The sequence below is a fragment of the Equus asinus genome, chromosome 9, assembly GCF_041296235.1.
Source record: "Equus asinus isolate D_3611 breed Donkey chromosome 9, EquAss-T2T_v2, whole genome shotgun sequence".
NCBI classification, from domain to species: domain Eukaryota; kingdom Metazoa; phylum Chordata; class Mammalia; order Perissodactyla; family Equidae; genus Equus; species Equus asinus.
Genome location: NC_091798.1, coordinates 50,732,544 through 50,744,601, shown reverse-complemented (window position 1 = coordinate 50,744,601; position 12,058 = coordinate 50,732,544). Strand labels below are relative to the sequence as shown.

The 12,058-nt window shown below is 44.9% G+C and overlaps 1 protein-coding gene across 1 annotated transcript in view; it reads right to left on the bottom strand.

Annotated features, from left to right (window-relative positions):
- The window catches only part of MARCHF3 (membrane associated ring-CH-type finger 3), a 136,441-nt gene that overhangs the window by 27,426 nt on the left and 96,957 nt on the right, over positions 1-12,058 (bottom strand). The window contains exons 2-3 of the mRNA XM_014859534.3: positions 7,070-7,313; positions 3,962-4,166 (exon numbers count right to left, since the gene is read on the bottom strand). Coding sequence (XP_014715020.1) covers positions 3,962-4,166; positions 7,070-7,257 — 393 coding nt within the window. The 5' untranslated portion in view covers positions 7,258-7,313. The remainder of the gene's footprint in view (positions 1-3,961; positions 4,167-7,069; positions 7,314-12,058) is intronic.

Here is a 12,058-nt window from a genome sequence, read left to right as displayed (position 1 = left end):
TAAAGGAAATAGGAATCTAGAAACGCAAGCACTCCCTCTGTGAAAAATCACTAGGTCTCCTGATCAGAGGAAGATCAGATCCTAGGAAGCCTTTCCTCCAGATTTCGACCATTTCCTGGCTGCTTCATTTTAATCACGACATTGTTGAGCTGATCTATTACTTCACAAATTTCCCGGGCAAGAGTGGGTGTTATTGATGCAAGTCTTAGGAAAGCCCAGTGGCAAGTATTCCCATCATTAGAAACTGATGTTGCAAGCATGCTATGTGCACATAGTAAGACGGGCTTCCTTGGCCAACTGCTCCATCAGATATGCAATCATGGCAATGGCCGGAGTCAAGGCACATACTTTTGGGAACAAATCACGGTATTTTTTATTGGTTTGCTGTATTTTACCCTTATAAAAAAATGGCATCAGAGTTCAAGTTACAGAGAGAAATGAGGAAAACTGGAAATGAGCAGGAAGGAGACCATAAAACCACTCAGACTGGTCATTCAGTGCATCTTTTTATGGTTAGTGGATGTCTATTTACTGCATTCTACTAGGTCATTATTCTTGGGAATAATTCATCTGACAAATTGCCACTGGGTACATTTTCCATCATCAATAAAAAATATGTAGCTTTCATGAGAAGTGCTAGCTGTGGAGGGATGAAACGTATGTGTATTATATCTGCTCTTCCTTTTTGCTATGTACAGTTTGAACACTTTCCTTTCAAACTTTACCTGATTGGACACAGACCTTATGAGATTTATATTAGCTGGACTATAGAGGAAATTCACCCACATCTGAATAAACTAGATGACTGCAGTGTAGCTCTCGGGTTGAAACTAGCTCTCTCATTCTACTGGCTTACTTAAATCAAGAGAATATTTAAGGTATAAAATTGGCAAGGAACTTACCAAAAGAGACTAAAAGATATAGGTAGGTAGGTAAGTAGATACACACACACACACACAATCAACTTATTGAGGTATAAATTACATACCATACAATGTACTCATCTGGAGAGTACAATGCATTTTTTTGGACAAGATCTTTAGCCTTGGACCTTTAGCCTTATAGAGCCTAATAGAGACCAAAGATATCAGGGAGAGCTCCTAGCTCACCCTCCTCCATACTGCAGCTCAGAAAACTGAGCCACGCCACCCAAATGGACAGTGGTAAAGTAGGGAGGTGATGCTCAGTTTGGAGGTGCTAATAAAAACCAGCCCACTGATTTGGCCATTATGAATAGGAACTCATCCTTTTGCGGGGAGGGAGAGGAAAGACTTTGTGTTGTAGCCTGTGTACAGACAACAACCCTGGGTTCCTGAACAATTGAAAATGAACACCCAACTGCTGGCTGCAGAGTGCAGGAAAGGAAGCGAGGGGGAAGTGTCTTTGGAACAGGGGTGTTAAGCAGGATGAAGGGCTATGCTGAATGAAGGGCAGAGAGAGTTTACCGAAGAGCGGGAGTCTGAGGTGTTAAAGTAATTCCAACCAATGTTAACGTCTGGAGGCTGATACATAATTTATAAATGACTTTTTCAACCGCTTCCTCTAGCAACAGGAGCTGTTATTATCACATCGATTTTCAAATTAAATGTTATGGAATTTTCTTGCTTTAATGAGAAGGCAGATCCAACTGGTAAATAAAGTAATGATTAAAGCAATTAAAAGAGTGAAAATGAGAAATGAAGTAACAATACTCCTATTGCTTAACCCAAATAGGCAGGTTTTGCTGATTTACTAAAAAGATTCATGTTTATCTTGAGGTAAACATATTGAGAAGCAATGCTCACTAGGAATAAACCTGCCCTTTGGGAAGAGAGGAAAAGTCAATTAATAATGTTATTTGTTTAAAAATCTGTGTGCACCTGGGTATCATTTGTCCTCCAGCTGAGAAACCAAAGACAACTTCTTTTTATTGCTTGTGGTCAAACAGCAAGTTCATCTTGCCATGGGATGATCAAACGGCCAGCCTCCCCCGGCTTGAGGAGGTTTGCCTTTCACTTTCAACTTGTTCAATCATCATTAACTCTGAAAAATGTCACATTCCATTTGTGCAATGAAAATTTCACCACCGGTGACCGTTTGGGTGAAGTTTTTGTAGGCGAGGCCCTAAATCTTGCAGAGCACCTCACACATTCTCAAGGTCATTTGCCTCGTTTCCTTGTTTAATGACAGTTGACAATGGTCCTGGAGTCTGTCTGCGGCCCAACAGAGGCAACTTTGAAGAAACCTCTCTGGGACAGAAAGGATTCACTGAGTGATTCGGCACATGCGTGTTATTGGAGAAAAACTAAGCACTGTGTGCAAGTGTGTGTACGTGTGTGTTTGCACTTGTGTGCATGCACACATACACACCCTCCTTTGTTATATATTATGCACACATGCACTGGGGTTTTTACCAAGCAAAAGTCAAAGTCTTTACTCGGGAGATCCTAGGAAAGAAGACCACTGGATGCAGCCCATCTGAAGCAGGGTTTCCTTACTCTGGGATGCCAGCCTCCCTGAAGAAGCTGCAATATCAACTTGGGGAGGTTCCAAAAAGTTTCCGGAAAGGAGAAACAGGCTTCTTTTTAACTTTTGCTATTGGGCTTGAGAAATCTTCATCTCCTTTGTTTATCATTTAATTCTATTTCCCCCTCTGCAGAAAGTTCTGGAATGTAAATCCCAGTGAGTGTGGCATAGGGCCAACTCTCTGATGGGCTCTACAAATATGAATTTCTGAAAGTTGATGTCAAGCAGCAAGACAGCTAAATTAAGAGGTCACTTGATCCAGAGTCTTAAAAAAAGCAAAGATTGGGGCAAGTCAAATTAATTTTGTGCCACTTGGCAAGCAAGTCATAGCTAAAACAGGCCCCAGTTATAGGTCCTGATTAAATTTTCCAGGTCAGAACCAAGGGAATGTATATACGGAGCTCTCCAGAGCCTTAGTGCCAAGGCGTTAATACACTGTTTTAAATAGTCTCCACGAAGGGGGTCTTGATTTCCATCTCTAGTTTAAGGCCAAAGTTTCACTGGGTCAGCTGCTGAAATAAGGAGAGGGTTACCAGCAGGTCTAGATTATAGGCACAATGTCTTGGTCTCTTTCAACTAGCTCTGGCTCATAATATATTAGAATACTTATTGTTGCCAATATCCAGTTTTTAATTGAGTAGTAGAAGTGGAGGGTAGGAGAAGGGGCAAAAATGATCAAATGATTTTTTCCAACACTCCCAGCAAATACAAGACCAGACCCTGGGTCTAAATAAGAGTCTTGTGGCTCCTAAAACATGAAAGAGAACGTCCTGCCATTTTAATGGCTGGGTTGACAGCACCATTTTTAAGTAAAGAGGTTCCAATACTAGGTTATTAGGTGAAAAAAGCTTGTGTATAACTTCTGAGGAGATTTTTTTTAATTCAAATACTTGCCCATGTACCTGGTATTCTAAGTGCTTTATAAATATTAGCTCATTTAATTCTCGTAGTAATTCCAAGAGGTGAAATAACTTCCCTAAGGTCACAGAACTATTCAAACCCAGGAAGTCTGGGTCTACATCCATTATACTATTCAGCTATATTTTTTCATAAAGAAAAATATTTTCAGAATATGCAACCCAAATGCCCATTTATCTGTTGCTTCAAGATGGGCAGATGGTGCGCGAAGAGAAAAGTGTTTATCCGTTTGCTCCACTTCATAGGGATGTAAAACTGGAGATCAGGTCTCTGAACCTCCCCTTTCTCCTCACGTGGATTTCTTCTGCTCTCTTCTATCTCGTGGAAGTCACCTTTCTACTGTTGGCTCCTGGGTGAGCGAGGTGAGTGCTCTGTCTGTGTCACGCATACGCATACGCACACACACATACACACACGCTCTCACACAGAGCTATTACTGTGCTTCAGTGAAGCTGCACAGGGTTTGTGATCTGGGCATAAAAGCAGACATCATTTGCTCATTAGAGCTAAGTTTTCAGGACATGCCCCAATTACTGACCTCCACTAACGGCCTGGGTTTGCGCTCGACTGCAAACCTGAAGTGGCAGAGTTCACAGTAGCTGGTGTTTGAGGACGACAGCCAGTGCTCCAGGCAGCTCCGGTGAATTGTCCCCAAGGTGCCCGTACATTCACATGGAGAGAGCAAGTCCTCTTGGCTGCTGCCCTCGTGGCAGATCCTGCACATTGGCCGGTCATTGAAGGGGCTGCAAGAGAAGGAGGGGCACCTGCTGGTCACTGGGCTGGAAACCACTGCCAAATGGATGGTCCTCTGGCTCTGTGTCCTTTGGACCCTCCGCAGTGCAACCACTCAGAATAGACACCTGCTTTAAAACTCTACATCCACGCTCACATTCAGCAGTGGGGGCCAATACCGGGGTCCTTGGGTGTCTATTTTTCCCGATACAAAGAAATAGGGGGTAGCCAAGAGCAAAGTAGCTGGGTGTGGCCCAGGATCAAAAGTGAGTGAAAATGAGCAGCGTGTTATTTTTGCCCTGGACCTAGATGTAGTTCAGGCAAACTACCAATCAAAAATAAAAACCATCCCTCACCATTAAGAACAGAAATTGTTTTGAAATGACACCAACTGTAGTTTCTAGACAAATTGCATCTTTCGAACCAGGCCAGGACACTTTTGAACACTCAGAGGTTCCTTTCAATAGGGTGGGAGAATGAGAGGAGGGATGTTAACTGGCAGCCAACCCTGAAGCTGCCACACAGAACTGCAGTCTGAGCCAGGGCACAAAGCTGAGTGGCAGGTCTGTCCCTTGAGCTTTCCTAGGATGGTCTCTGGGACGCTAAGGACACTAACCTGAAAGCCAGTATGTCCTACCAAGGTGGCCTCCATCTGGAGTTCTGCCTTTAATTTGGAAAAACCATTCCTGCACATTTTGTGAAGGCACACAGCATAGTGGTTCATGAGGCAGGCTCTGGAGTCCAGCTGCCTGGGTTCGAATCTCAAGCCTGCTGCTTACCAGCTCGCTAACTTTGGGCAAGTAACGTGATCTCTCTGTACTTTAGTTTCTTCATGTCTAAAACGGACACAAAGAAGAATGCCTTCCTCATATGGTCACTATGAAGATGAGAAAAGATGGTCCGGATTAGAAGTTTAGAACAGGGAACAACATGTAGTAAATGCCTAGTTAATGCTAACTACTTTTACACGTAGAAAAACTCAGGTCAGGGAAAATCAAATAACATGGCCCTCATCATATAAGTCAGTGGCCAATGGAAGGCTCAAACTAAGATGGCCTCACTTCTCAATGGATATTGTGCCCTGCAAGAGGACTATCCCTCTCTGATCAATGCCATCTTATATTGCTCGAGCTGTCCTTTATTGGGCATGAGATTTTAAAATATGTCATCATTGTATATGCCAACTCAAGAACCAGGCTCTTTATCCACCTTCCCCTGCCTCTTCCCATCTCCCAAAGATGACTCATGCCCACCACTCTCTTTGACACCACATTTGGTCCAAATGGAAATGCTGCTGTTTCCCAAAGGCCTTTCTGGTGATGATCTTGGGAATGAGTGGAGGCGAAAAGGGGATTGAAAGAGCAAAAGATCTCCTTCCAACTTGCCCAAAAGACCCACTCATGCTCCGGGGCGGGAAAAGAAAGTTTCAAGAGTTGGGTTTTTTCTCTCATTATTCCTGGCCTCCGTTATTCACACTCAGCCAAATGCATGTAAAACTCTCAAACTTCTGGTTTACGTTTCTGCGTGGTAGGAGGACAAGTAAAAATGCCTGATAAACACACATGCATGCCGGCTCACAGCTCTCAGTCATTTCAGCTCTGCAGCCTCTTCTTCCTGATCAAATGAAGTGTTTGACAGCTGCAAGCGTGATGGGCGCACATGCAGTTATCTGTCTCAGTTCACGGAGAAGCAATGATGCTCACTGCCTCACTGTATTCTGAGTCCTAACTAATTGTTAGGAGCTTTTTAAGAGGTGGAAAAATACATACAGTACTGACTTTTCTTCTATTTCTTCCCTTTGCAATAGCTGCACAGATTGTAAGTAGAAGGCACATGGGCAATGTTTACAACATACGTGGGTATGTGAGGCCATGTCTGGTGGCTACCACGTCCAGGCTGGGGGCAACAGCAAATGCTGTGATGCCACCAGTAGTCTTGCTGCAGGTGCATGTATGGATTTGTGGGCCGAGGAGCTGGCTGAATTGCTCAGACCAAGGTAAGTGGTCAAGGCGTGAGTGACTGACCCTAAGTTTCAGGGTCAGAAGTGTCAGTGCTGATATCTGGGGGCAAGTCCAGTGTGATACACATGTTACATTCGTAGGTCAAAGTCCCACTTACCCATTCTGAAAGAAAGCTGGAGAAGCCACGGAGTGCTTACTGGCTGGGCAGCCTGTAGCTCTCAGTCTGCCATTGGGCAGCTACAGTCCAGGAGGAGACCTCCAGAGACAAAGTGTGGCCTGGATGAGCTGTCTCCAGGCTGTTCAGAGCCTTCAGCCAGGCTTTGGTTCATCACTCAGGGAAGACAAGCTGTGGGGGTTTTAACAATGGTACTTCATAGGGCAGGGTGTATGTGAAGGATCAGGGGTGGGGCTCATGGCGAGTGAAGGAGGGGGCAACAGAAGAGGCCCCCAAGTGGGGATGTGCCAGGGAAGAGACTCGCCCGGGAAGTCACCCTGGGCAGTGTTCCCATCAGGTGGCGCTGATTAGCATGCACACCAGGAATGTCACTTCAAAAGTTTTCCCCACAAATCCAATCACTTTAAATCAGGTGCTTCCTTCATTCTACTCTAACAAAGGGCTACTTTGTTAGCGCCTGGAGACAACAAGGGTGTAATTACCGTCACAATGTCAAAATAACAAATGTAAAGCAAGCGACCCTGCGTCTTGTGGGATCCTTCCCCACCTGGCTCTCTGCACGTGTGACTTTAAGTGGAAAACTCGACAATTTTAGCTTTACATCCCATTGCTATAGAAACGACAATGACGGAACTTGTGGAGTCTTTTTTTTCCTCCAGCATCTCCTCTCACCTGACACAAAGACCTGAGCACTAATTACATTCCCTTTAGCATTTTCCCTCTGACAGAGAGTTCTCCGGATCAATTACGGATTCATTTATTTTAATTGTGGTACTACCTCTGGGTGGCAAGAGTCCGCACTACTGTTGACAGCAGCTGCCCGTCCTTGGCTGAAACTTGCATGACATACTGTGGCTGCCCATTCACTAGGCTGCCACAATCCTCCACGGTCTTCACCACGGGTGCAGCCGAGCTGGTGCAGTCTGGCAGCACTTCGGGCAGGTGACTGCAGCGGCTGGTTGTCATGGTAACAGACAGCAATTACTCTGCTAATGGCTTCCACATTCATACAGGATTTCCATCTAAGAGAGATCAGAAAACAGTTTATTTGGGCAGGGTGGTTAATAGAAAATGGAGAATTACAGGCCACCAACATCATGTCATTATTTAATATAAATAACAGGGTTGGCCTAGACATGGCACATTATCTTGTTACTGCTTAATACGCACGCACGCACACACATCCCACAAGAAACAGTGGATGTGGTTATGAACGAGACAGCGAGCGTGTGGGTGTACATAAACATTTAGGATCCCCGCTCTTGGAGAGGGGAGGGAATGGTGGCTCTGAAGCCAGATCTGCAGAGAAGATAAGCGGTTCTCCCGTTCTGTGTCAGAGAAGCAATAAGTCTTTGATGACACTCTCTAAAAGTTACTAGAATCATTATTAAAACTGTTCACAACTATTTTTTCTTGTAAGCAATTTATTTTCCATGCAGCTTCATTCTGGGATATTAAGATTTAAAAAAGAGAGGGAAAGAAAGAAAAAAAGAAAAACAAATTTGGCCAAGTAGCACCTTCTAGGACAATATTGGCCAAGCGCAAATCATTCAATTTATGTACCACCTTTCTGACTTTTGCCATACCTGTGTCCCATAAGCCAATTATCTACTTAATATGTCTTGAAAATTAACTTCTTTTAAAAACTTAGCCTATCTTAGCATTGTCTTAAATAAAGTTATTCAGAAAATGATGAGTTTGATGAGCTTGTTATATTTTTTCCTAATGGACATTACAATAAATACAGTAGAGGACACCGCATCATCACTGGAGAACACTGGAAAAGGCAAGAAAGTGATGAGATCTCTACCACCTACTAAAAATAATCCACTCTTACTAAGGGCCTTACTTCCCTGACACATAATCTATCATATAGATTGCAAGGAATTCTGTTCCTGATCTGTGTACTACAGGCTTGAATTTGACCTCAAGTTCAAAGCATTCAGAACTACTGGAGTGAGGAACCCCACTGCATCCAATAATAGGTCTGCATATGATGCATAAGAAATAGAAGCTTTTACAGAAACTTGCAGGAGGAATTATTTATGTCTAACGGGGAGAAGATACAGTTTCACAGCCCATAAGGGCAGTTTCTGCTCTTGCTCACCTCAAGCTCCTGAGCCGGACACAGCCTGGGCTCGGGAGACAGTGGCAGGATTGGCTGATGGACTGAATGCATGTCAATGACCAGTCTGAGTGGTCAAGGACCCGAGTCCAAATAAATCTGTCCCCCAACCCCATGAGGATTTTTGGAATTCCTCAAAGGATTGTTTTCTCCCAGATATTTGTCTCTGCTTATTACATTTTACTTGACTCCTACTGGTCTGGGAAACAGGATCTTCCCAACTTCCAGAACAATGTGCATTAACTGGACATTCTCAGGATGAGAATGTAGTGTTTCCAGATGAACTTGAGCTGACACTGTCCCTCCCAATAAACACATATCAGAAGGGCTGACTGTCCAAGATAATTGGATGGGAACGGAATCCCCGCCTTGCTGCTGAGGTGTCTGGCTGGCCTTGCTCCAGCATGCTCCCTTTCCGGTCCTCCCTGGCTGCCACAAGTCCTCTCATGGTCTGCACCCTGGCCCCTCCCAGAGCCCTTTGGAACGCAGCAGGGGCAGAGGCAGGGCTGCCCCTTCCATGCCAATGTCACGACTCTGGTGGGCTTCTCAACCACCACGTACTGAGCATTCAAGGAACATAGTCGGATAATTAGCTGGCACCGTTTTGCTTTTTAAATAGAATTTGTTGCTTTTTTTAACACTGCAAAAGCAAGAAGTGTATGTTACAGAAGGTACACACAAGCACTAAGAAAACAATAAAACTCACACATCATTCCACCACTTGGATAACAAGTGGTGGATATCTTTTTAATTTTTGGCAGGGTTGGCAGGGAGGAGCTGATTTGTAGCTGGGGCCAGATAGCTTTTCTTTTTTTCCTTAAACTGAGTTATGGTAGCTCTCAGGCTACAGAACAAAAGGATGTTCAAAGATCATCTTCTAAAACTATGTCTAATTCCCCTCCCCTGATCTGCTCTTATAAAACCCCATTGACATGATTTTAAATTCTCATAACGCCTCGTAGTCACAAAGTGTAACTTCCTGGCACAGCTCTCTTGCTTCACAACGCGGCCATAGATTAAGAGCCAGGGGTGTGTTGGCAGGAAAAGCAGACACAGTGACCTTCTTGCCGCATGGAATCATTATGTCTGGGTGCACTCTGACAGTCTATTTTGGGGTTTTGCATAACTCCAACTCAGAGGGCCAAATGCTCCCTCCCTACACTCGATGGAACTGGAAGGAGGAGGGGAAGAGTGCACAGAGTGTGAAAACGAGACCAGGGTGGTCAGCAGTTAGGCTACCCTGAGTGAAGGGACTGTCACTCAGGCACATGATATCCCCAATTCACTTATAACCTGGATTAAGTCCTCATCAAAGGAAGTAGTTCTAAAGTCTGAACTAAATCTGCAGTAAAATGCCCTTAAAACAGTTCTAGAAGTAGAGTGTCCTTTAAACTTATTTTATATCTGGAATTTCACTTCTGGATGATAAACTTCATTTCATTTCTCTTCTGAAAGGCAAAAGGGATGTTAACAGCCATCTGATCAGTTTATTCCATTCATATCGGGTCCCAGGCACTGAGTTGGGCATAAAGGAACAAAAGCACCTCTACATTGCCTTCTTCTGCAAGCAAGCCCTGGCACTTTTCTCTTGTGCCATCTCTGCAGAACCTTGCACCAATCTAGGACCTGACTGAATTGATACTCCAGTCCAGCACTCACTGAAGAATACACCAGCATATCCACTGACCACCACACACGGAATAACCTTGAGATACTAAGACTGGCATGTCAGTGACGAGTCCTCACACTCCTAAAAGACCATGTCTTGAATTGAAATTGAAGTGGGAGGGATTGTACAGAGCATGGGCACCTTTGATCAGGGTGAGGAGGGTTGAGTTGGTTCCAACCCCAGAAGAGTGGATCTAATCATCTACTCAGGTGGAGGAGGAAAGAAGGGAGCATATTCTCCTCAATCTCAGTTGAAAGGAAGCTCACAGGCCTAGATCCAGACATGGGCAGGAGTGGGCCTCTGCAGGCTGCATGCACCAACTGGCATGCATATGTTGCACCTGGGGCAGTGACAAATGGCCCACTGCATTTCCCTGTCTCATTCAGAGCCACCTGGGAAAACAGCAGGCTGTTGCTGTGGATGCTAGAAAGAGCTGAGCTGTGGGTTTGCAGCCTAGCACTGGTCTTCCACTGATCTTTCTGCAGAATTTCAAGCACCATTTGACCGCTTTCTTATCAATACTGCTGCTCTTGAGGGAAAGCAGCTACCTAGTCCACCCAAGAATTCTGCTTTCTGGGCTCTCTCAGGACAAAAACACAATGCTGGGAGGGAGTGGTGTCTGTAAACTTGAAACCTCAAATTGCACTGGTAGGACAGGTCCTTTGTTGGCCAGGCTTGACACCTCATCTAATTTCTTTCTCAGGCTGAGAATAAAACATAATTTGGCACTGGCCAAATTCAGCTGCACACAGTGGGAGGAGTGGGACTAGGTGGACGAGAGGGAGACAAGAAAAATGGTGGGAGGGGCTAAATAAATGAAAGCCTGATCAGACAACTGTTAAGACAAAAAGTCCTGTTAGCCTATGACCCTTTAAAGGACAGAGTACAGGTTTTACAAAAGCAAGGACCCAACCGGACTGCAGCTAATCGTTGCTGCGTTTCTGAACAGGCTGCCATTGGTAAATGATTTCCATGGGAACATGGCTGGCACCGTGAGGATGCGTCCAGAGGATGGCGGGGAGGGGAAGGGAGTGAGCTCTCTCGCCTCAGTGCCGCCTGAACCCCCCACCCCAGAACCTCCATGAAGATCACAGAGTTGTGAGAAAAAGCTGTGTTCTCAGAGGCAGGACACTCAGCCTGTGTCCTGGCTCACCATTCACCAGGGGAAATCACTCGGCCTCTCAGCCTGCTGAGATTTCTTGTATAGCTGAAATAAGGGTACTAATACTTCCGGAGCCACCTCATCTGATTGTTTGTGAGGCCTAAAATAAGATAATACAGGCGAACATGCTTTGTAAATTGGAATGAGCCCCGCACAGAGAAGGCTGCATTTTATGACTATGTTAACCTCAATTCCTGCTCTTTTTCTGGCCTGGGCTGCATCTCATTTCTGTCTTTGAAAACTCTCTTCCCCCATAGCTGGCTAACTTCTACCATGCTGTACTTTTGGATGGCACTTGAGCTCTGACATTGCACCACTCCATCTCCCTCGGCAGGGGAGCACAAAGGGAGTCTCATCCTTGCACACACACTTCTCCGCATTCTCCTGAGCCCCGTCCTCTCCAGATCCCTGAACCCAGGTTTCACTTTTCCCTGAAAATGTTTACCAAAGATATAGGATGAAAACCTGCTATTATGTTTGAGATTCTTGGGCCTATCTGTTACAGCAGCTACTGTTATCTTAGTTTATCTGGCGTGTGATAAATACACTAGAAAACAAAATACAAGTGACTGCCAAGTGTCTCTCCGGGCCGGCTTCTATGAGAACTGTTATTTTCAGTGCCAGGTCAACTTTAATCTCTTAGATCTAGAATGAGAAGGCTATTTTGGGGAGGAGTCTGTTATGCTGGCATCTCTATTTGGGTATGAACATTACTTATGGAAACAACAGCATAAAAGTGTGTGTGCTGGCTGGCACTTGCCAGGTCATGCGGGCTGCCTGGGCAGTGGTCTGAACAGGCCCATGCTTGGAG